The 25,734-nt window shown below is 37.6% G+C and overlaps 1 protein-coding gene across 1 annotated transcript in view; it reads right to left on the bottom strand.

Annotated features, from left to right (window-relative positions):
• DNAH14 (dynein axonemal heavy chain 14) overlaps positions 1–25,734 on the bottom strand; it is a 376,162-nt gene that overhangs the window by 78,460 nt on the left and 271,968 nt on the right. Inside the window, exons 60-67 of the mRNA XM_027564099.1 lie at positions 23,692–23,786; positions 22,333–22,492; positions 14,655–14,786; positions 14,207–14,302; positions 8,637–8,777; positions 4,695–4,910; positions 1,045–1,275; positions 682–803 (exon numbers count right to left, since the gene is read on the bottom strand). Of these exons, the coding sequence (XP_027419900.1) occupies positions 682–803; positions 1,045–1,275; positions 4,695–4,910; positions 8,637–8,777; positions 14,207–14,302; positions 14,655–14,786; positions 22,333–22,492; positions 23,692–23,786 (1,193 nt within the window). The remainder of the gene's footprint in view (positions 1–681; positions 804–1,044; positions 1,276–4,694; positions 4,911–8,636; positions 8,778–14,206; positions 14,303–14,654; positions 14,787–22,332; positions 22,493–23,691; positions 23,787–25,734) is intronic.

Raw genomic sequence — 25,734 nt, 5'->3', positions numbered from 1 at the left:
TGCACCAGGCTAGGGACCATTAAAATCACCTTCTAATTCTCATTACTGATTACTTGCTTACTATAATCTTTTGATTATGAACTGAAGGAGAGAATGCACATACCTGATAACACAAAGTCTTATTCCCTTGGGAATTGTATTTTTGTTGTAATTAAATCTGGCTGTATAATAGTGCTTTGTGAAATATGTTGATGAATTGGTTTCCTGGAGGTCCATAACTGCCTGGAACATGGACACAATGTTTCTATCTATCTAGGCAAAATATCTTTTTGCTCTAGGTAGCAGAAGTGGATTTTGTTTTTTAAAGAAGCAGAAGCTTTTCCTGCCCAAATAAAATATTGTGCAAACAGATCAAATTGAGGTCCATGGGTTCAAGTGGGGCTGGGCGTCCTGATTGCTGCCCTTCTTGCACTGCTTCTGAAGACTCCTCATAGAACCCATAGCTTCTATCAGGCACAGTTTGAAAATATTGGTTTGGAATGACTTTATACATAAAAATCTGTTCTTCATTCTGTTTACTATTATGTGCTACTGGCAACACGAAAACAAAAAGAATGTTCAAAATGCCATCTGACTTTTTTCACCAGGAGAACCTTATCAGGGCTGAAATATGGGACCTACAATATTATCTATCTTTAAAAGTATAAATATTTGAGTCAATTCAGCTATGAAAGACATTACCTAAATTTAGAATTGTATTCAATCTCAGAATCATTAATCTTTATGAAGTATTGTCCTCTTCTCTGGTAGATATCCTTCTTCAAAATTTCCTTTAAACTTGGAGGTAATCTTTCAGGAAGATTCTGAAAATAAATAAAATAAAGAAAAAATTCATTTTACAACAAATAAATCAGCTGAAATGGCACAGCATTTAAAACATGTAAATCTTTAATGTCTAAATACCAGTGAAAGACGTGAGAGAACTGAAATATATTACATTTATTTATGCATTTATTTATTTATCATTTTTTCCCTTGACAAAGTTACCTATCACTTACAATCTGTGTGTTAGCTATCTGGAATTAGGTCATTTTGTCTAAATACCTGCAAGAGGACACTCCCTCCTGTTTTCATGGCATTCTCAATTGTTTGGATGTAATTGCTATCCTCAGTGGAGAGCTCCTGCAGCCGAGGTCCTTCCATCTGACGGATCCAGTTGTGTGCTTGCTTATGTGGGTCAATCAGCAGTGGCCACTGCAGGCCATTCTTGATCAAGATGGCATTCTCTGTTGAATACTGACCAAGAGGAAGTCCCTGTTGATGCCATTGGCGGATCTGGAAAGAAATCATTAGAGTTTTGGTTGTTTCATAAACTTCTTCACATCTTTTAATATCATACAGGATACTAAAGAATCCTACAGATTTTCAAATAATCTTTAAAAGGGCAAATAATCTTTAAAAGTCTTTCAGTCGTGCCCAACTCTTTGCAACCCCATGGGCTATACACTCCATGGAATTCTCCAGGCCAGAATACTGGAATGGGTAGCTTTTCCCTTCTCCAGGGGATCTTCCCAACCTAGGGATTGAACCCAGGTCTCCTGAATTGTGGGCAGATTCTTTACCAGCTGAGCCATGAGGGAAGCCCTTAAACGAACTAAAGAAATGAACAATTTAAACAACTGGGATATGAAATTTTTGGTAAGATGACTAATTATTCAGGACATTACATTCCTTTGTTTATCAGTAGGGATGAATGTTCGTCACAACAGACGTCTCATTTTAGATTTACTTTTCAGTCCCTAATTAATAATGAGGTTAAGAACCTTTCCTATGTTTATGGCTATTTGGATAGTCTGGTTTGTGAGCTGCCTATTCAAGACTCCTGCCTATTTATTTACTGGGCTGCGTATCTTTTGCTTAGTGCTTTATAATGGCTCTCTTTTCTACTCTGAATAGGGCTCTTTGTTGAACATATGTATTACAGATATCCTTTTCTGTACTTTGACTTTCCTTTTTATGTTCTCAGTTGTGTCTTTTGATGAGCAGAAGGTCTGTATTTTAATGTAATTCAATTGGTCAACTTTTTCTTCTGTGTTTAGTTCTGCTTAGGATATCTTTTCTTTACTTAGGGTCATGAATACATTCTCCTAAATTACACCTTACTAATTTGCCTTTCACATTTAGGTCTATAATTTAACTTCAATGAAATTTTTGTGTGTAGTATAAAATAATGTCAATTTTTAAAATGAATATTCAGTTATCCACCACTGTTTACTGAAAAGCCTACCCATTCCTCATTGCACTACAGTGTCACCTTTGAAATAAATCAAAGTTCTACCTATTTAGGGATCTGTTTCTGAGCTCTCAGTTCTACTTCATTGGTATAGCTATTTATCCTTACATTGTTACACACAAGGATAAATAATACCACTGTTTAATTACTGTAGCTTTAAAGTAAATCTTGATATTGCAAATTCTCCCACCTAGTTCTTTATCAACATTGTGTTGGACATTTTGGCTCTTTGCCTTTTCTTATAACTTTTAAAATCAGCTTGTCATCTGACACACACACACACACACACACAAACACACATCCCTTCCTGTTGGAAAGTTGACTGGGATTACACTGTATCTTTAGATCAGTTTGGAAAGAACTGGCAATCTCAAAATATTGAGTCTTCCAATTCATGAACATGGTATAACTCTCAATTTACATAGGTTGCCTAAAATGTATGTCAATAATATTTTATAGTTTTATTTCTATAATTTAACACAACTTTTTGATAGATTCAGTATGATGCTGTGATAAATTGTATCTAAAAACATCATGCACCCTGTTTGTTGCTGGTATATAGAAATGCAATTGGCTTTTTTGTATACTGACTTTAATTCCAGAAAATTTGCTAAATGTTTATCAATGCTCATGATATATCTACATATTCTCTTGGATTTTGAGATACATATAATCTGCAACATTATATATTTTTTGTCTCTCTTCTTTCCCCATTCTAATATTTTTTTATTTTTTTCGTGCCTTACTGTACTGTTTAGAATCTCCAGTACAGTAGTAAATACAAGCAGAAATAGTAGATATACCTTTGTTATGTTCCCAATCTCAAAAGAAAATCTTTTGCCAATGATTCATTTATTCAATTCTGATTTCTTCTTTGACCTGTGGTTAGTTTGGGAATACATTTCCTAACTTCTCGAAATATGAGGATTTTAAGAGAAGCTTTTATATACTTCTAGCTCAACTGCTTTTTTGTCAGATAGTATAGTCTATATGATTCAATTCCTTTGATATTTGTTGCAAGTTTGTTTATAGTCCATTACATGGTCAATTTTGGTAATGTTCTATATTGAACATTGAATGTGAATGTTCTATATGGGCATTGAATGTGAACGCTCTAAGTGTAGGCTGCAGTGTCTTATTAACCTATTAATAAGTCTATTTGTGTATTACATTGTTCAAATCTTTTCTATTCTTACTGGTTTGTGTGTTCTTTTTCTGTGAGTTATAGAGAGAAATGTGTTAAATTTTCACTATGATTGTAGATTTGTCCATTTTTATCTATAGTTATTTTAATGCTTGCTTTATACTTTTTGAGGTCATGCTATTTGATACAAACATTTAGAATTGTTAACATAATCCTGAAGAAGAATTAAACCAGTTCTAATTTTAAGCTTATTTAATTCTAGCAATCATTTTTTTGCCTTAAAGTCTATTGTCTTTTATTTTTGGTAATAAATGGCAAATTTCTTCCTACATTTTTATTGCCAATCTTCTTTATGTTTTAACTGTGTCTTTTCTAAAAAACATGTAGCTTCTGTTTTGTGTTTTGGTTTATACTTTTATGTGGTTTTACAATCTTAGACTTGTAACTGTACCATTTAGTCCATTTACGTATACTGTAATTACTGATACGTGATATGTGTGTTCAGTTGCTCGGCTGTGTTCAGCTTTTGTGACCCCATGGACTGTAGCCCACGAGGCTTTTCTGTCCATGGAATTTTCTAGGCAAGAATACTGGAGTGGGTTGCCGCTTTCTACTCCAGGAGATCTTCCCAACCCAGGGATCAAACCCACGTCTCGTGTCTCCTGTATTGTCACGTGGATTCTTTACGACTAGCGCCACCTGGGAAATCCCAATTACGGATATATTTTGGTTTGAATTCATTATTAGCATTGTGAAAATGAAAAGCCAGTATTCGCTTCTGAGGGTTGTATTTTTGATGGTCAGTTTAAGTTATTAGTGGGAGAATCAATCCAAAATTATTCTCTATGAATGAAAAAACAGGTGTTTTCTTTTTTGCCATTGCAACATCAGCACAGAACTTACATAGATAACACAATAAATACTTATTGATAAATTGATAAATGTAAGGTCTATAATTTTGGATATTTCTGAGACCACTAACTATGGTTTGACAAGAAGAAGGATTTTATTAATTAGATGGGTTTCTGGGAGAGGAAATGGCTATATTTATAAGATAGTACAATTACAACGGAAAAGGGATATTTTTGACTGTTTCCCAGAGGATAAGAAACTTAAGGCGACTTAATTGAGGTATATGAAGTATAATTAAAAAAATACAAAGCAGACTTCTTTATTTTTACTTATAAAATAATCTCAGGAATGGATTCAAGCCCCAAGGTACGTGTGAACATGCACACACACACACACACACACACGCACACACGCAATCCAAACCAACAACAATCACTTAACTGGATAACAGAAATATGTTACTACCTCATGTTTTTGTGCCATGACTTCAATTAAAGAAAAGTTAGAAGACAAAGAAATGTTGTTTTCAGTACAAAGATTCTGCCACTTTTCCACAATCAATTGGCGAAATTCTGCTGTTAACACTCCACTGTAGACAATGCATGCTGCTGAAATAAGTATGTCACCCCAAATTCCTTCCAACTTGTTGTCTATTTGATCAATTGTTTCTTGCCATCGAGTCTAAACGTTCAAGTAAAAAGTTATTGATATTTAATATAAAATATTCTATTGTAAGACATTTTAGATAGTAATAGTCTCCAGGGTGGATCTATTATTGCTGTTACTATCTATTCTTATGCCATAGTTGCATTAAAATTAATAGTTTGTTGTTGTTGTCCAGCCAACTAAGCTGTATCTGACTCTTTGAGACCCCATGGACTATAGCCCACCAGGCTCCTCTGTACACTGGATTTTCCAGGCAAGTATACTGGAATGGATTACCATTTTCTTCTCCAAAAATTAACAATGGATCATATGAAAACACAAACTGCTTTTTGAGGAGAACATGAGTCCTATTCTTGGATTTGTACTCTCATATTTGCTAAGACTGATAGCCATTTCAAATACTTTGTGTGATAAAGTAGGATAATTTTTAAAATAATGATTCATTATATTATTTATAACATTGTACAGGAGACAGGGAGCAAGACCATCTCCCAAAAAAAGAAATGCAAAAAAGCAAAACGGCTGTCTGAGGAGGCCTTACAAATAGCTGTGAAAAGAAGAGAAGCAAAAAACAAAGGAGACAAGGAAAGATATACCAATTTGAATGCAGAGTTCCAAAGAATAGCGAGGACAGATAAGAAAGCCTTTGTATAAAGCCTTTGCACTTTTCAGTGCAAAGAAATAGAGGAAAACAATAGAATGGGAAAGACTAGAGATCTCATCAAGAAAATTAGACATACCAAGGGAACATTTCATACAAAGATGGGCACAATAAAGGACAGAAATGGTATGGACCTAACAGAAACAGAAGATATTAAGAAGAGGAAGAGATGGCAAGAATACACAGAAGGAGTGTACAAAAAAGATGTTTACGACCCAGATAATCATGATGGTGTGATCACTCACCTAGAGTCAGAAATCCTGAAATGTGAATCAAGCAGGTCTTAGGAAGCATCACTACAAACAAAGCTAGTGGAGGGGATGGAATTCCAGTTGAGCTATTTCAAATCCTAAAAGATGATGCTGTGCAAGTGCTGCATTCAATATGCCAGCAAATTTGGAAAACGCAGCAGTGGCCACAGGACTGGAAAAGGTCAGTTTTCATTCCAATCCCAAAGAGAGGCAATGCCAAAGAATGCTCAGACTACCGCACAATTGCACTCATCTCACACACCAGTAAAGTAATGCTCAAAATTCTCCAAGCCAGGCTTCAACAATATGTGAACCGTGAAATTCCAGATGTTCAAGCTGGTTTTAGAAAAGGCAGAGGAACCAGAAATTAAATTGCCAACATCTGCTGGATCACCGAAAAAGCAAGGGAGTTCAGGAAAACATGTAATTCTGCTTTATTGACTACACCAAAGCCTTTGACTGTGTGGATTGCAATAAACTGTGGAAAATTCTGAAAGAGATGGGAATACCAGACCACCTGACCTGCCTCTTAAGAAATGCGTATGCAGATTAGGAAGCAACAGTTAGAACTGGACATGGAACAACAGACTGGTTCCAAATAGGAAAAGGAGTACGTCAAGGCTGTATATTGTCACCCTGCTTATTTAACTTCTTTTTTTTTTTTTGCTTATTTAACTTCTATGCAGAGTACATCATGAGAAATGCTGGGCTGAATGAAGCACAAGCTGGAATCAACCTTGCTGGGAAAAATATCAATAACTTCAGATATGCAGATGACACCACCCTTTTGGCAGAAAGTGAAGAACTAAAGAGCCTCTTGATGAATGTGAAAGAGGAGAGTGAAAAAGTTGGCTTAGAGTTCAACATTCAGAAAACAAAGATCATGGCATCTGGTCCCATCACTTCATGGCAAATAGATGGAGAAACAGTGGAAACAGTGGTTGACTATTTTTTGGGCTCCAAAATCACTGCAGATGGTGACTGCAGCCATGAAATTAAAAGACACTTACTTCTTGGGAGAAAAGTTATGACCAACCTAGACAACATATTAAAAAGCAGAGATGTTACTTTGCCAACAAAGGTCCATCTAGTCAAGGCTATGGTTTTTCCAGTAGTCATGTATGGATGTGAGGGTTGGACTATAAAGAAAGCTGAGTGCCAAAGAATGGATGTTTTTGAACTGTGGTGTTGGAGAAGACTCTTGAGAGTCCCTTGGACTGCAAGGAGATCCAACCAATCCATCATAAAGGAAATCAGTCCTGAATATTCATTGGAAGGACTCATGATGAAGCTGAAACTCCAATACTTTGGCCACCTGATGAGAAGAGCTAACTCTTTTGAAAAGACCCTGATGCTGGGAAAGATTGAGGGCAGGAGGAGAAGGGGACGACAGGGGCTGAGAAGGTTGGATGGCATCACCGACTCAATGGACATGAGTTTGGGTAAAGTCCGGGAGTTGGTGATGGACAGGGAGGCTTGGTGTGCTGTGGTTCATGGGGTCACAAAGAGTTGGATATGACTGAGTGACTTAACTGAACTGATAATGTATTATTAATGGTGTTCAATGATGGTAATAATGACCAGCACTTTTGAATATTTACTTATCTGACTGACATTTAAAAAAAAATCTCATGAGAGGCTTTCAATATTCTGTTAAGTAAAAGCCCATTGACTTTATTTTAAGATCAAGACATTAAAGCTTAGAAAAGTTAAGCAAGTTCACAAAGCTTCTGAAGAATGCAGCTAGGATCTGAATCCATATTCTTTGGCTACATACCCTCCTTCTACAACTGCGTATGCGCTTGACTGATCAAGAATAAAAGCATGTTGAGCAAGAACCACATCATCTGAAAGCTTAAGATCTGAGATAAGCTGTTCTACTTCCTCTCAACATATTCTTGATTCACAAGGATATCAGTAATCTTCCTCTGTGATCTCTCTCTGGTTGGTCTCATTTCATAACCTCTTTCTCCCTGCCCCGTAGCAGTCTTCTGTGATATATATTTATCTAAACAATTAAAGTAAATTAAAATTATCTTGAGAATTTTGTAAGATTCTTTGAGATAGCTGAGTAATGACTTAAACCAAGACTCTACTCAGCTGACTAAGGATTCAAGTATAGAGAAAGCAGATGAATTAGAAGAGAAATAAAAAGATGAGATAAAATAGGTCAGAAGACTGACAAAACAAAACAAAAATGTTCTTTTCCGGTCTAAAGACATACCCTTCATTTCAGCCCCACCCATGTTTCTACATTTAGCTGGGGTTATTTCTCTGCTAGAACAGGAAAACTCATGCCATACTCATAGGCAGATTTATTATTTTGGGCCTCATCAGACAAAGTGTGCTGATGTTTTAGGCACAACCTTTTGATCCTTTTACTCTGTTACCCCTGTTTTAAGACTATTTAATCAAGATTATTTTATTTTTATCTCAGTAGAATTGCCTGTGTATGTGCTCAGTAGTGTCTGACTCTTTGTGACCCTGTAGACTATAGCCTGCTAGGTTCCTCTGTCAATGGGATTTTTTCAGACAAGAACACTGGAGTGTGTTGCCATTTCCTTCTCCAGGTGATCTTCCCAACCCAGGGATTGAACCGGGTCTCTTGTGTCCCCTGTGTTTGCAGGTGAATTCTTTACTCCTGTGCCACCTGGTATCCTTTACTCCCATGCCACTGCCATTATGGAACTGTCTACTGATCTTAAAAGGGAAACTGATAGTAAAATAGTTTTAAGCAGTATGATATGGCCTTCAATGAAAGCAGCATCTGGGGTTTGTGAAGTCTAGTAGAAATTAATGAAGGAGATATAAAACCAAAGAAAGTCCTGCCTTCTCATCTTCCAAGGCAGTTAGTAAGATAGATGCACACTGTAGGCGCTTGGTGGCCAGTTTTCTTCGATGGGCTAATAGTTCTTTTTCAGCAACAATCTCTTTGTAGGCTTCTTGCAAAGACTGAAGATGTTCTTCAACCTGAAAGACAATTAATTCAGTATTGAGACAAATTCTTATTCTCATTTTGCCTTAAGAGTTTATCTGTCATTTATGCAAATATGGTGTGTAACCATTTCATTTCACATCCTGGAAAATCTTCCTGGAAAGATAGATATATTATCAATGAAAATGTACATTGCGATAATTAAATGAATGATTACTTGATACTGAACTTTTAAAAAAACTTCCATCTTCCTTGATAAGCTTTCTTACAATTTTGGTATCTGAAGATTCATTTCTGATTTATTTTTCACAGAAAACTTTGTATCATATCTAGTTTCCTTCTTTTAAGGAACCGATGGAACATTTTTCATCCCAGGTACTCTGATCACTAGAAACTAATGAGTTTTTGAAGTTGGACTGGTGGGATGAAGCAACTATTAAATTATCCCTAGGCTGTAAGTAGGGGCTTTCTGGATGGCTCAGATGGTAAAGAATCCGCCTGCAATGCAGGAGACCTGGGTTTGATCCCTGGGTTGAGAAGATCCCTTGGAGGAGGGCATGGCAACTCACTCCAGTATTCTTGCCTGGAGAATCCCATGGACAGAGGAGCCTAGAGGGCTACAGTCCATGGGGTCACAAAGAGTTGGACACGACTGAACGACTAAGCACAGGCTGTTAAGTAGAAAACATATTTTCATGATTAGTTGATGAAACTGTTTTCTTAAATTACCACTTATCTTGATAATCCTTGCTCAAAAACATTTGGTGAATTCTTATAGAAAAGATTGCCTAAGGAGAGAGTCCAGTGTTTTGACCCTGCCAACAAAAACACCCACAACCTAATCCCAATCTTCCTTCCCAATTTCATCTCCTTTTCAATATTACAGTACAGCCAGATTGGCTTATTCCATATTTTCTAAACATTTCCTAAATTTTCTTGCCTCTGGGATTTGTCTTGTATTCTTCCCTTATGCCTGGACTCCTCCCTTAAATGGATGTAAATCCTAGGCATTCTTTAAAATTCTTATCAACTTCCAGCTGTCATAAAGTTTTAGCTTGGTAAGTCCACATGGATCTATACTGGCTACAAAAATCATTTTTTGAAGGAATTATACATTGCCAGGTATTATCTCCTGGGCTATGGTCTTATAGTCTTATTATTCTTTTTTCATGTCCTCAAAATCTCTGAAGACAGGGTTTAGCGTGAAGACTTGAATATGATATGTACATGTAATTGTATATACAAAATTATGCCTACTGAATACAGTTAGTGATCTGTAATTTCTCCTCCGATTTCTAAGATGTTATCCTTGTGAAAATACCTAATTTTCACAAAAATATACACATTAGTGACTTTTGGCATGGTTATTCTAATGATTTATTACTTAGTCCTATTACACCCATAATAATTATTCAGTTGTTTGCTCTTTCATGTATTATGTTGGTTTCTTTTCTTGCTTATACTTTCTGTTTAGATTACTCAGAAAACTCTTTCTTTGTTACTTATGAACTAGTGAGTTATTTAAATATTCAAGTGTAGGGCTTATCAATTCAAATAAACACGTGAAATTTCTATTATATGACAGACAGTTACTGTGCGCCTCCAAGGTAACACATTTAGTGAAATATAAATGTCAATATATAGTGAAATATAATTAAACTAAGGTTCTGGTATTATTTATTTTCCCCAAAGTTTCAGAGATTTTTCAGAATTTTTTTTAATACTAGGACCCAGGTGAACAAAGAAACCTGTTTATAAAATGGGAGACAGTGCATGGTTGAGTAAGTAGAAAATCTCAACAAAGAGTTTAAAACTAATGGAGTTAACTATTGCACTCAATTTTAAAATATTAAGTGTAGAAATGGGGCTTCCCAGGTGGTACCAGTGGTAAAGAATCCATCTGCCAGTGCAGGAGACGGGAGACTCAGGTTCAATCCCTGGGTTGGGAAGATCCCCCTAGAGTAGGAAGTGGCAATCACTCCAGTATTCTTGCCTGGAGAATCCCATGGCCAGAGGAGCCTGGTGGTGTACAGTCCATGGGGCCACAAAGAGTCAGACACGACTGAGCAACTGAGCACACAAATGTAAAAATACACATTTAAAATATACTTGTTTGCATTCAATGAGTTAAAATATTAGAAACTTCTTATGAAGCCTGTAGACCTGGAAGGGAATGTGGAGTATTAGCGAATACAATTCTGAAAAGAATTTGCAGTTTATCTTTCTGTCTTATACCATGCAACAATAATAAAAACAAATGAGCAATACTGTAAACAAACATTTGTTGGATAGATGAGTGAAAATACTAAAACACACACACAAAATAAAGGACATCAGGAAAATTGAGTAAATATCCAAATTGAAAATACCAAGCATCAAAAATAAGCACAATAAAACTACATAGCAACATAAAATAAATTCAGTTCAAATTTGTTGTTATTTCCTTAAAAAATGTCCAATACTTTTTATATCTTTTAAGCTTGCAAGAAATATCTATGGGACCAGGTAGGTAATATAAATACTTGAAGTGAATTGAGGGGTTTATGATAGCCATGTAAGAATGCTAGCTTAGGCCGTCAGATTTCCTGAATTTTCAAGAGAATGTAGATTTTAAATGAAATTTTCAGATTTTAAAATGTTGGTAACTACATCAAAATGTAGGGAAAGACGTTAAGTCCAAATAAAGATGTCAGTGGCCGTCTCAGAAGTATATTGCCTTACCCATTCTCAAAAGGTATGTGAGCTATGTAGGGGAGAGGGATTAATGATCTCAATTCTAGTTTTAGTTTTCATTGTGATACTCTTATTTAAAATTGAGACATCCAAGGAATGTGCTTGTGCTTAGTCGCTAAGTCGTGTCTGACTTCTTTGCAACCCCATGGACTGTAGCCCGTCAGGCTCTTCTGTCCATGGGACTTTTTCAGGCAAGAATACTCAAGTGTGTTGCCGTTTCCTTCTCCAGGGGATCTTCCCCACCCAGGGATCAGACCCATGTCTCTTAAGTCTCCTGCACTGGTAGGCAGATTCTTTACCACTGAGCCACCTGGGAAGCCCATTAAAATAATAACCATGATTTTACACAGCAACAAAGTAATTAATAGAAACAGGCTAAACAGTTTTTAAAAAAAACATAGATTGATATTAAGTCTTCAGTAAACTGAAGTTATAAAGATGTCCTGGGATAAATGGTAAATTAATATATTAGTGATATAACATTAGCTAACATTACTGAGTGTGTTACTATGTGTCAGGCAGTAAGACCTGTACGTTAGTATTTATGTGTGTGTGTGCTCAGTTGCTCAGTCGTGTCCGAATCTTTGTGATGCCATGGACTGTAGCCCACCAGGCTCTGCTGTCCATGGGATTTTCCAGGCAAGAACACTGGAGTGGGTTGCCATTTCCTACTCCAGGGGATCTTCCTAACGCAAAGGTCCAGCCAGCATCTCTTGCACTGGCAGGTGGATTCTTCACTACTGTACCACCTGGGGGAACAAGGAGAGATAAGAAGGCCTTATTAAATGAACAACGAAACAAATGGAGGAAAACAACAGAATGGGCAAAACTAGAGATCTCATAAAATAATTAGAACTATCAAGGGAATATTTCATGCATGGATGAGCAAGATAAAGGACAGAAATGATAAGTACCTAACAGAAGCAGAAGAGATTAAGAAGAGGTGGCAAAAATACACAGAACTATACAAAAAAGGTCTTAATGATCCAGATAACCATGATGGTGTGGTCACTCACCTAGAGTTGGACATCCTGGAGTATGAGGTCAAGTGGGCTTTAGGAAGCATTACTACAAACAAAGCTAGTGGAGGTGATGGAATTCCAACTGAGCTATTTCAAATCCTAAAAGATGATAGTGTTAAAGCACTTCACTCAATGTGCCAGCAAATTTGGAAAATTCAGCAGTGGTCACAGGACTGGAAAAGGTCAGTTTTCATTCCAATCCCAAAGAAGGGCAATGCCAAAGAATGTTCAAACTACTGTACAACTTGCTCATTTCACATGCTAAAAAGGTTATGCTCAAAATCCTTTAAGCTAGGGCTCAACAGTGCATGAATCAAGAACTTTCAGATGTATAGCCCGGGTCTAGAAAAGGCAGAGGAACCAGAGATCAAATTGCCAACATCCACTGGATCATGGAGAAAGCAAAGGAATTTCAGAAAAATATGTACTTCTGCTTCATTGACAATGCTAAAGCCTTTGATTGTGTGGATCACAACAAATTGTGGAAAATTCTTAGAGATGGGAGTATTAGACCACCTTATCTGTCTCCTGAGAAATTTGTATGCAGGCCAAGAAGCAACAGTTAGAACCAGACAAAGAACAACTGACTGGTTCAAAATTGGGAAAGGAGTACTACAAGGCTGTATATTGTCACCCTGCTTTTTTAACTTATATTCAGAACACATAATGTGAAACGCTGGGCTGGATGAATCACAAGCTAGAATTAAGACTGCTGGGAGAAATATCAACAACCTCAGATATGCTAATGGTAACACTCTAATGGCAAGAAAAGTGAAGAGAAACTAAAGAGCTTCTTGACAAGGATGAAAGAGGAGAGTGAAAAAGCTGGCTTAAAACTCAACAGTCAAAAAACTAAGATCGTTCAACTGGTCCCATCACTTCATGGCAAATAGAAGAGGACAAAGTAGAAACAGTGACAGATTTTATTTTCTTGGGCTCCAAAATCACTGTGGACATTGACTGCAGCCATGAAATTAAAAGACACTTTGCTCTTTGGAAGGTAAGTATGACAAACTTTACTTGACAAAGCTTATTAAAAAGCAGAGATTTCACTTTGCTGACAAAGGTCTGTATAGTCAATACTATGGTTTTTTCTAGTAGTCATGTACAGATGTGATAGTTGGACCATAAAGAAGGCTGAGTGCCAAAGAATTGATGCTCTGGAATTGTAGCGCTGGAGAAGTCTCTTGAGAGTCCCTTGGACTGCAAGGAGATCAAACCAGTCCATCCTAAAGGAAATAAACCTTGAATATTCATTGGAAGGACTGATGCTGAAGCTGAAGCTCCAATACTTGGCCTACTTGATGTGAAGAGCTGACTCACTGGAAAAGACCCTGATTCTGGGGAAGATAGAAGGCAAAAGGAGAAGGAGGTGGCAGAGAATGAGACGGTTAGATAGCATCAACAACTCAGTGGATACGAATTTGAGCAAACTCTGGGAGACAGTGAAAGACTGAGGAGGCTGCCATGTTGCAGTCCATGGGGTAGCAAAGAATCAGACACAGCTTACTGACTAAACAACAACCACACCTGGAAAGCCCTATAGTACTTATATTATTTAATTAATCACAATTGATCTTTTCATTACCTGTATTATTATCTTTATTTTACATTAAACTGATAAAGTCATTGAGATAATGACTCTTTCCTGATGTTTCTGTCTAGTTCATAAAGACTTTGAGAGTCTAACAAGTAAAGAAATTTCTTACCAGCTGTAAACCTCTTTGTTTCTCATCCAACCTTTGTTGTGCTATTTTTAGGACATTTTGAGCTTCAGCCACTTGGATTTGTTTAGGGCCCACCAGCTTAAACAGAATGTCACAAAATTTAAGTGCTTAAGTTCACTGTTAAAAATACCACTTAAGATTAAAAGACACTTACATACGTCAACTCTTAAGCTTTCTTAGAATTAGTGTACAAAGGGAAATTACTTAATATGGAGAAACATTAAAACAAATAAAACAATAGCATAGTTGTCATAAATTCAAGAACATGACACGAGAATTTGATGTCTAAGAGTTAACATAATATGGTTGTAAAAGTGTTTTTCATTAAGCATTCTTTCCACAGAAGTTCATTTGAGCATTAAATGCTTTTCTGGGACAATGACGTTATCACTTGCAAATTGTTACAGGTGTTTAAGAGGGAAAAGCATACCTTCTGTGCTTCATGGTAGTTATTCAAGGCTATAACCCACTGGCACATAGAGCAACAAGCAACAGAAACGAGAGCAATCTTGTTTGGGTTGAAATCAGGTAAGACTAAAATCTTCTTCAGTTTTATGAAAGCCTAGAGAGAACAATTCATGTTACATGAGAAATATTATTGATCTGAAGTTTTCCCCAATCTACACTAGAAATAAATTTTGTTTCAATAAAAATACTCAACTATTCTTCAAAAATAGAATGTAAGATATGCCTGGATACAAACTGGCTCTAGTATCACTAATATTTTAAAGAAGAGGGGAAAAGCCTCTACTGTTGCTGTTATTGTAGCTATATTATAGTTTTTTTTTTTTTTTTTAAAGAACTCCATTTTAAAATGAAAATAAAACAAGTTCTTTCTCTAGTTGTGTGGAATGTGGTGCATAAGGAGGTCTGAAGTCTTCTTGTGTACCTTATGTGTGGTCACCTGGAAAACCACCCTCATTTCTGTTCCATAAGAAGCATTTGGCAGGGCACAGTCCTATGCAAAGGTCTGTCTGGCCAATGATGGTGGTATGGCCTGGCACATGCTGGGGCTCACTGAGGACATTGTTCTATAGCTTAGCTGTGTCACATGTCTATGGATTCACCTCATCTAAATGGTACAACCTAGTTTAGAGTTAGCTATATAGTATTTCTCCTATACTTTGGGGAGAAATAATCAGAAGGAAATCTTTCTCAGACTGATACTCCGTGTCCCATCCTTTCTAACCAGGCATTTCCTTTCTTGCCTGGAAGGACAGGATCATTTTGCTGAATAATTCAGATGGAATGTGGTCCATTCTTAATGATTACTTGTGTTCTTATTATCATTTAAAATGCTGTTAGGCTTTTAATCTCATTTCTATAGATAAGATATTACTTTTTGAGGTTGAAAGATCTATTTAAGCATAACCATAGGGAATCATTTTTGCTAAGAATACTTCAGAGAGTGAAAACTTGTTGCATTAATTCATGAGTGGTATGGGTAGCAACACATATTCTGCTAAAAACATTCACCTTGTTCAGGTACTACTCTATACTTCCTAATAGCACAGATTATTATTTTAACTAATTGTGTTGTTAGCTATTTAATGTCTGTTTTCCCTGTTGCAATGAAAGCTTCATAACATCAATAAGTTGGTCTTATAAACTATTATAATGTCTCACAATATCTCTTACCTGGAAAATAACCCATAAATATTTATGGAATTAATTAATGAGTATTCACCCCTTCAGCTGTGACGGTACCATTCATATGTATATAAACCTTTCAATTTGCCCCTGAACTTAGCTCTCAGCTTGGCTCCTATGTAATGTCCCTGTTCAGATATTATTCCAGCATCTACACATCCAAAGCCATTTCTATATTATTAGGTAATATTGTTGCAGCAGCAATTACCAAGTAGTACCAAAATCAGTATTAGTTTCCTGTGGCCATTGTAACAAATTACCACAAACTGGGTGACTTAAAACAACAGCAATTTATTCTCTCACAGTTCTGGAGACTGGAAATTTGAAATCAAGGTATAGATCAAGTGGTTCTCTGGGTAAGGACTCTACATGGCCTCCCACTCTCCTGGTGCCCTGAACTCCACTGCTTGCTCAGGACTTTGGTCCTTCTCTCATCCTTCTTGCAGTCCTACAGTAAATCTACATTCTTCAGAATTAAATCTGCTCCGGTGAAACCCTTTACTAGGTGTCCAGACTACCTTATTAAAATTTTTTTCTGTGCTCTAATCTAACCCTCATCTTCTCACACATAAATCAGAATTTGTAAAGTACTCAGAACAGTGTTTGTTTTATATGAACATTTGTTACATGAATGAAAAAAAAATCTCAGAGATCTGGTTCGAGGTAGTGACATAGGAGGATTCTGAACTCCCTCCCTCTCATGGCCACACTGAATCTACAGCTACACACGCATGCATGCTAAGTTGCTTCAGTCACTTCAGTCATTTCTGACTCTGGGTGACCCTATGGACTGTAGCCTGACAGGTTCCTCTGTACATGGAATTCTCTAGGCAAAAATACTGGAGTGGGTTGCCATGCCCTCCTCCAGGAGATCTTCCTGATCTAGGGATCAAACCCCTGTCTCTTACGTCTCCTGCAAAGGCATGTGGGTTCTTTACCACTAGCGCCCCCTACACATAGGGAGCAATAATATCTGGAAGAAAACCAAAAACTACCTGAGTGACTCCTATACTTGGATGAAAGAGATAAGACCCCACACTGTAACAGGTAGGAGAGGCTGAGACACAACCTTGCCATGGTGTGGTGTCCCACAGTTGGCAGGGAACTCACAACCCTGAGCTCAACTTCAGGACCTGCACCTGAGAAAAAAATTCCACAATACATATAGCTTTAAAAGTCAACAGGGTTGTATCCACAAGACTCAAAAGGTTATAGCAATCTGAGAAACATCCCTTAAAAGGTCCATGGGGACTCACCCATCCCAGGACCCAACACAGAGGACTGACTGAACGTGCCAAGGTTTCCAGTGAAAGAGGCTATTTGCTTATATCAAAACTTCAGTCTGAGGGGTAGGCTTCTCAATTTAACACACCTCTTGGAATGACAAAAAGAAGAACAAATGAAGCACAAAGTTAATGGAAGGAAAGATCAGTGCAGAAATGGTTACTAAAAAATCGACAGAAAAAAACTCAATAGGATTAAAAGCTGTTTTTCTTATAAAACTTGAAAAATCTGTAGCTAGACTCACTAAGAAAAAGGATAAAGAACATGCAAATCAGTAAAATCAGAAATGAGAATTGAGACGTTGCAACTGATACTATAGAAATATAAAAAATCATAACAGACCACTGGGAAAAATCATATACCAGCAAACTGGACAACCTAAAAGAAATGGATAAATTCCTAGAAATATCCAACCTATCAAGACTGAATCATGAAGAATCAGGAAATCTGAACAGACTGGTTACTAGTAAAAAGATTGAGGTGAAAGTGAAAGTTGCTCAGTCATGTCTGACTCTGCGACCCCACGGACTGCAGCCTGCCAGGCTCCTCTGTCCCTGGAATTCTCCAGGTTAGAATACTGGAGTGGGTTGCCCTCCTCCAGGGGGACCTTCCCAAACCAGACATTGAACCCAGGTCTCTCACATGGCAAGTGGATTCTTTACCATCTGAGCCACCATCAATAAATAAAAACCTCCCAACAAACAAAAGTCTGGCACCAGTTGGCTTCACTGGTGAATTCTACCAAACATATACAGAGGAGTTGATACCAATCCTTCTCAAATTCTTCCAAAAGACAGAAGAAGAGGAAACACTTTCAAACTCATTTTTGTTTTTTTAATCAGGATAGCATTACCCTGATACTAAAACCAGACAGGATACTACAAGAAAAGAAAATTATCTCTAATGAACATAGACACAAAAATACACAAAAATATAAGCAAATTGAATTCAACAATATATTAAAAGGATCATAAACCATAATCAAGCAGGGTTTTTTTCCAGGGATGGATTTAAGGATGCTTCAGCATCCACGAATCAATCAATGTGGTACACCATATTAACAAAATGAAGGGTAAACATCATATGATCATCTCAATGGATGCAGAAGAAGCATTTGACAAAATTCAATTTTGATTTATGAGAAAGATGCTCAACAAGTTGGCTTTAGAAGGAATATAGCTCAACATAATAAAGGTCATATGTGACAAAGCCATAGCTAACATCATATCAATGAGGAAGAACTGAAATTTGTTTTTATAGGATGAGAAACAAGATAAGGATGCTCACTCTTGCCACTTTTATTCAACACAGTGTTGGAAGTTCTAGCCATAGACAGTAGGCAAAAAAAAAAGCAACTAAATTAAAAAAGAAGACATAAAACTGTCACTATTTCCAGACGACATAATATTAAATGTAGAATACCCTAAAGCTTCTACCAAAACAGTGTTAGAACTAACGAATTCCATAAAGTTGCAGTAGACAAAACTAGTATGTAAAAATCAGTTGCATTTCTATACACAAACAAACTCTTATAAAGAGAAATTTAGATTTTCTAATGTAGAAAATCCCATTTATAACTGCATCAAAAAGAATAAAATATCTAAAAATATATTTAACTAAAGAAGTGAAATATCTGATACTGAAAACTAAAGACATTGATGAAGGAAATTAAAGAAGACACAATAAATGGAGAGATCATTTGTGCTTATAGATTGAAAAAATTAATATTGTTAAAATACTCTTTGCTACCCAAAGCAATCTACAGATTCAAAACAATACTTACCAAAATTCCAATGGCATTTTTCACAGAAATAGAATAAACAATCCTAAAATATGTATGGAACCATAAAAGACCGTGAATAGACAAACGAACCTTGAGAAAAAACAAAGAGGGAGGCATCTTGATTTCTGTTTTCCACCTATATTACAGAACTGTGGTAAACAAAACAATGTTGTACTGGCATAAAAACAGACACATAGATCAAGGAAATGGCAACTCACTTCAGTACTCTTGCCTGGAGAATCCCAGGGATGGGGGAGCCTGGTGGGCTGCCGTCTATGGGGTCGCACAGAGTCGGACACGACTGAAGCGACTTAGCAGCAGCAGCAGCAGATCAATGGAATGGAGTAGAGAGCCCAGAAATGAACACGTGTATATGGTCTATTAATTTAAATAAAGGAGCCAAAAATATACAATAGGTGAAAGGACAGTCTCTTTAATAAGTGGTGTTGGGAAAACTGAACAGCTACATGCAAAAGAATGAAACTGAACCACTATCTTACACCATACAGAAATTAACTCAAAATTAATTAAAGACTTGAACATGAGACCCAAAATCATAAAACTCCTGGAAGAAAACAGGCTGTAAGCCACTTGACATTGATCTCGGTGATTTTGGATTTGACACCAAAAGCAAGGCAATAATAGCAAAAATAAGTAAGTGTGATGGGCAGAGGAGCCTGGTGGGCTACAGTCCATGCGGTCTCGAAGAGTCAGACACTACTGGGAGACTTCACTTTCACTTTTCACTTTCATGCATTGGAGAGGGAAATGGCAACCCACTCCAGTGTTCTTGCCTGGAGAATCCCAGGGACAGGGGAGCCTGGCAGGCTGCCGTCTATGGGGTCGCACAGAGTCGGACACGACTGAAGCGACTTAGCAGCAGCAGCAGCAGCAAGTAAGTGTTGATTACCTCAAATTAGAAAGTTGCACAGCAAAGGAAACCATCAATGAAAAGAAAAAGCAATCTAGAAAATGGGAGAAAATATTTGCAAACCATATATATAATAAAAGGTTAACATTCAAAATAAATGGGGCTTCCCACGTGGTGCAGTGGTAAAGAATCCGCCTGCCTGGAATCACCATCTGGAGGCCTGGACGTGAGATGGCAACATTGCCTTCCGTGAAGGAAGAAGCAGAAGAGGCCTGGTGGCACCGCGTAGGGTGTGGGGCCCGTCCTGCCCGCCGCGCCCTCTCCACGTGTGTCCTGTCCTGGGACTTGCCCGAGCCCCGGGTGTGGACCCTCGCGGAGGGGCTGGGAGTGGTCCCCCTTAGCTCTGCACTTCCTAATTTGGACCATTTCACACCCGAGGCTGCTGTTGCTTTCCAGGCATTTGGCTGGTGCCCCAAGTCTTCCTGTGCAGCCACAGACCAGGAGCCACGGCCCGGCCCGAGGTCGGCCCCAGGGGTGCCGGGCCTCCTTCCTTCCTTCACTACCAGCTCTAACCTCGGCGCCCGGGCCGGCTCCTTGCCTCAGGGGGACCTCCGTCTCCCATTTCCCACGAAGCTTCTGGTTTTCCCTGGGACCAGTGTGGGCCATGATCCACAGAACTCGTCTGCTGGCCTGGGGGCCAGAGCTTTTTCATTTACGTTGAAAAAGCAGTGACTCCTTTAGCATCGGCTCTCAGAAAGTCGGGGGCTTCCCTGGTGGCTCAGACAGTAAAGCGTCTGCATACAATGCCGGGGATCCGGGTTCAATCCCTGAGTCGGGAAGATCCCCTGGAGAAGGAAATGGCAACCCCACTCCAGTACTCTTGCCTGGAAAATTTCATGGACTGAGGAGCCTGGTAGGCTACAGTACAGTACATGGGGAAGCAAGGAGTTGGACACGACTTGGCAACTTCACTCACTCACTCAGGTGTGATCCCTGAGAAAATCCTCTGGAGTAGGAAATGGCAACTTACTCCAGTATTCTTGCCTGGAAAACTCCATGGCCAGAGGAGCCTGGTGGAGCCTGGTGGGCTCCAGTCCATAGACTCGCAAAGAGTCGGACATGATTGAACGACTAAGTAGGGGCACACACTCACTCACACGTATCCCAAATAAATAATTCATCTAATCCAACAGCAAAAACACCAATCTGATTTTAAAATGGGCAAAGGATCTGAATACATGTTTTCCCAAAGAAGACATACAGATAGGTAACAGGTATATGCAAAGGTGTTTAACATCATTAATAATCAGGGAAATACAAACAACTACAATGAGCTATCACTGTTAAAATGGTTATTATCAAAACCACAAACAACAACTGTAGGTGAGAAAGTGGAATACTTGTGCACTGTTAGTAGAAATGTAAGTTGATGAATCACTATAGAAAACAGTAAGAGATCTCTTCAACAATTAAAACAGAAGTGCCAAAGATCTAGTAAGTTACCTTCTGGGTATTTATCTGAAGGAAACAAAAACACTAACTCAGAAAGATATATTCACCCTCATTTTAACTGCAGCATTATTTACAATAGCTGAGACATGGAAGGAGCTGAAGGGTCCATTAATGGATGAATGCATAAAGAAAATGTGAAAAAAAACACACACACAATGGACTATTACTCAGCCATAAAAAGAAGGAAATTCTTCCATTTTTTATAACTAGAATGGGTCTTGAGAACACTATGCTGAGTGAAATGACTCAGACAGAGAAAAATAGATATCATATGATCTCATGTATGTATAGAACCTAAAAAAAAAGAAAACAGAAACCAAAATGAACTCATAGATACAGAAAGCAGATTGGTGATTACCAGGGGTGGGGAGCTAGGGATGGTGAAAATGGGTGGAGGTGGTCAAAAGGTACAAACTTCTAGTTATAAAATAAATAAGTCCTGGAGATATAATGTACAGCATGGTGGCTATATTACTAATCCTGTATATCTAAAAGTTTCAAGGAGAGTGAATCTTGAAAGTTCTCATCACAAGAAAAAATGTTTGTAACTATGTGTGGTGATGGATATTAACTAGACTTTCTGTGGTGATTATTTTGCAATGTATACAAATATCAAATCAGTATGCTGTACACCTAAAACTAATATAATGTTGTATATCAATTATATATCAATTAAAAAATCTCAGACACCTTTATCCATACCTTGTACTTTCATAGGGTTTTATAATCCATCCAGAAAAAAATTTCCCCCACTATTGACCTCTCCTATTTCATTATATAAACAGATCCTGAGACATGACATTTTTCTAATTTTGGTGACATATTGCTTTATCTTATCACTTCCAGAAAACCATTTACAGTTGCATATACAGCTTGCTCTCTGATCTTTTACCCTCACCATTGTCTTCCAATTCTAATGCAAGACTCCAGTGTTAATACTTCCATTGGACTTGCAGATTATAAGTATGGAATGTATCAATTATGCATTAATTAGAGATGAACTTTTACCTTCTCAGGTATGCTGTCCTTGTCAATGTTAATCAATTTTTTTAGGAAACCAGTTTCTGAAAGAAGTAACTTTGCTGTAGTCCAGTTAGGTTTCTTTTGCAGAAGAATACAAACTGCATTCATGACAGTCAGTACAAGGTAAGGAGGCCGTGTATATACTCTGTAATAAATGGTTAAATCTAATCAACTTCATAACTGAAATCAAAGATACCCTGTAAACTATCTCAAAAGATAACACACACAGATTTTTAACAAGTTTTTGGTAAGAAGATCTAATTGCCAATATATAGCTATTTCATTATTGGGTATCTTCAAAAATTTGAGTATCTTTAGAACATGGGTATCTTTGCTTTAGAAAGATGAAATGAATAACACTTAACTATGTAGAACATACAAGTTAGATGTTAATTATTTTCATTACAAAAGTATTTGCTGCAGAGTTCTTTAAAAGAAGGACCTCTCCTCTTTCATCCCAGGATTGGTTTACTGATAGCCACTTGACAGAAACAGTTGGGGTAGTTGAGAGTCAACCCTATTCCTGTAATTTGAAGGGTGCTGTAAGGTGCAACTCCCTTTAAACACATCCTCTGGATTATTATTCATCCTGATCTAAAATTCCTACTCTAAAGATCACAGATAATAGAGAGTTGAGGGAGGAGGGTAGATGGGAATTTGTATCCTAAGTTATTAATGACGTAATTATTGGAACTTTGGAAGTTGCCTCTTAGCTACGTCTGAATCAGCTGACACATGTTTGTGCATGCTAAGTCCCTTCAGTTGTGGAAACAGCAGGTGGGAAAGAGAATGGACTAAACTGTCTCTGCTGCATGTCCTAAGAATAGCAATGAAGATCATATCAAAGGCATTTCATTTGTCTGGCATTTTGAAGTGAAGTGAAATGTACATTAGCAACATCACAAGGGATAATGTTTTAAAAAAAACAAACCAAAAAATAAATAAATAAAACCAAGGCATATGCAAGGAATTCAAGCATTAGGTTAGTTTTCTTTAGCTTTAGTACAAGGGCAGGGGAAAAGGCCTGCTTAATCAGAGGAAACCAGTTAGCATTAATCTTTTTTGAGTACTTGCCTTATGCCAGACTATTCTAAACATTTTACATGTTTCAACTCATCCAGTCCTTTCAGCATTTATTATTACCCCAGTTGCATAGAAAAGAAGTTGAGACACAGAAAGGCTGTATACTAGAAAGCAGCAGTGCCAGAATTCCAACCCAGGAAGCTTGGTACCAGAGCCCACGATAGGTAACATGGCTTATTCTAAAAGTGGGATATAGACTTAACTTTTCCCATGTATTTTTGAGTTCTTGCAACTCAAAAGAGACTTCAGTAAATTACTCACCTTAATTCAGAGACATCAGCTTTATCCAGGGCGTTTAGAGCCACAATTGCCTTGTCGAGAGCTGGCAGTACACTTTTTAATTCATTGTCAGCTTTCTGCAATAAAGTTATAAGTCCCTAAATACATATGAATAAATATAGTTGCATACTTAAAATTTTTATATTTTTAAGTTGGAAAATGTAATGCAACATTTTTACAGTGCCCATAAGTTATGCTTCTGTATGACTTAGGGATGCACACACATGCTTGCACTGTTAGAAACATGTGTTACTGTCCTAAATTAATGTATTTTGCAATCTCTGATGAGAAGTTATCTGTGACAAGCGAAAACATTGAGTGTTTTCTGCCTTCTGTGTTAGGCTTAGTGTAGTTTTAACGTTGCCCTTTTGGGAGTGGTCCACTTAAAGATGGAATTCTAAATAATCCATCTGCCAATGCGGGAGACACCGGTTTGATCCTTGAGTCAGGAATATCCCCTAGAAGAGGAAATGGCAACCCACTCCAGTATTCTTGCCTGGAGAAGTCCATGGACAGAGGAGCCTGGCGGGCTACAGTCCGTGGGTTGCAAAGAGTTGGACACACTAAGTGACTGAACATGCCGGTTAAAGACAGATTACGGTAAAGCTGTTGCTGCTGCTAAGTCGCTTCAGTTGTATCCGACTCTGTGCGACCCCATAGACGTCAGCCCACCAGGCTCCCCCGTCCCTGGGATTCTCCAGGCAAGAACACTGGAGTGGGTTGCCATTTCCTTCTCCAATGCATGAAAGTGAAAAGTGAAAGTGAAGTCACTCAGTCGTGTCTGACTTGTAGCAACCCCATGGACTGCAGCTTACAAGGCTCCTCCATCCATGGGATTTTCTAGGCAAGAGTACTGGAGTGGGATGCCATTGCCTTCATTAGCTTCTCTGTAAAGCTAACGAAGCTTAAAACCCCTCAGCTGCACAGATCCCCTTCCAAGTTCCTGGAAGGAATTTTGCCAGTATGTGTGCAGGGTTATACATTTTTGTAAGACATGCAAAAGTAAGACATTCTATTTGCAATCAAAGAGTTGGACACGACTGAGCGACTGAACTGAACTGAAGATCAATTTCTCTTTACCCTTTTGACTGACTATTTGTCGGGTATTCTATCATGAAAGGTGGTGCTGGAATGACTGGATATTTTTGGGATTTCGCTAACAAGCTGACTTGGGGGTTATGTTTATGTTGCTTAGAGTCACTTGTCTGTATAATTAAGTTATTACATGCTATTACAAATATGAATGACTTCTAGAAATACTTCTGTTGTCTGCTGTTCCAACTTTCCTGGTGATGTGATACTAAGGTGAAGGGCCAGAGGTCATACTATGATATAACTTGTACTTATAGTGCCCAGCATCAGAATCTTGTCTGTAGAAAATCCTTCCACTTATTAAGATAAGTAAAATTGTAAGTAGATGGTAGATCCTCATTGACACCTACTCAAAATGGAAGTTCATTCTTCCATGAATATAGTTGATAATGCAATGTACACTATTCTAAACCCATACATCCCATTTTTTTGATGAGTTATTCAACAAGAATTAATCAGGATTCATGGACTTTTCGGTAATAATTATCGTAATTTGGAAAGATGTTTTAAAATGTCTCATTGAAAGAAGTAAGAAATTACAGATTCCTTGTACAGATATATGTCAAAGGTGCCTTATTTTATAATTTTTAATTCTTATCAGATCATCTTCAGAAAACAAAGCAGTTCTAAGGACTGTTTATTTGGTTTGTATCACTTCTCTCATTGCCTGAATAATTCTGTCTTTTTAAACTGGCCAATTTCCCTCTGTTCCCTCCAGTCAGAATTCCAATAGGAACCAGTCTGGTGTAGCAGATTACCAAATGTTCAACCCTGGTCTGATCAATGGCCACCCCTAGTCAGAGAAGGCAGAGAGTGGAATTTCACATTTTTCATGTGCAAAGGTTTTTCATGGAGCAACTCCATCAATTAAAAAAAATATATATATATATATTAGCTAAAACCTCAGTTGGGGGAATTATTTATGTATGTTAA

Source organism: Bos indicus x Bos taurus, chromosome 16 (assembly GCF_003369695.1).
Source record: "Bos indicus x Bos taurus breed Angus x Brahman F1 hybrid chromosome 16, Bos_hybrid_MaternalHap_v2.0, whole genome shotgun sequence".
Classification (NCBI taxonomy): Eukaryota; Metazoa; Chordata; class Mammalia; order Artiodactyla; family Bovidae; genus Bos; species Bos indicus x Bos taurus.
The sequence above is the reverse complement of the archived record's forward strand: the minus strand, read 5'-3'. Positions and strand labels throughout refer to the sequence as shown.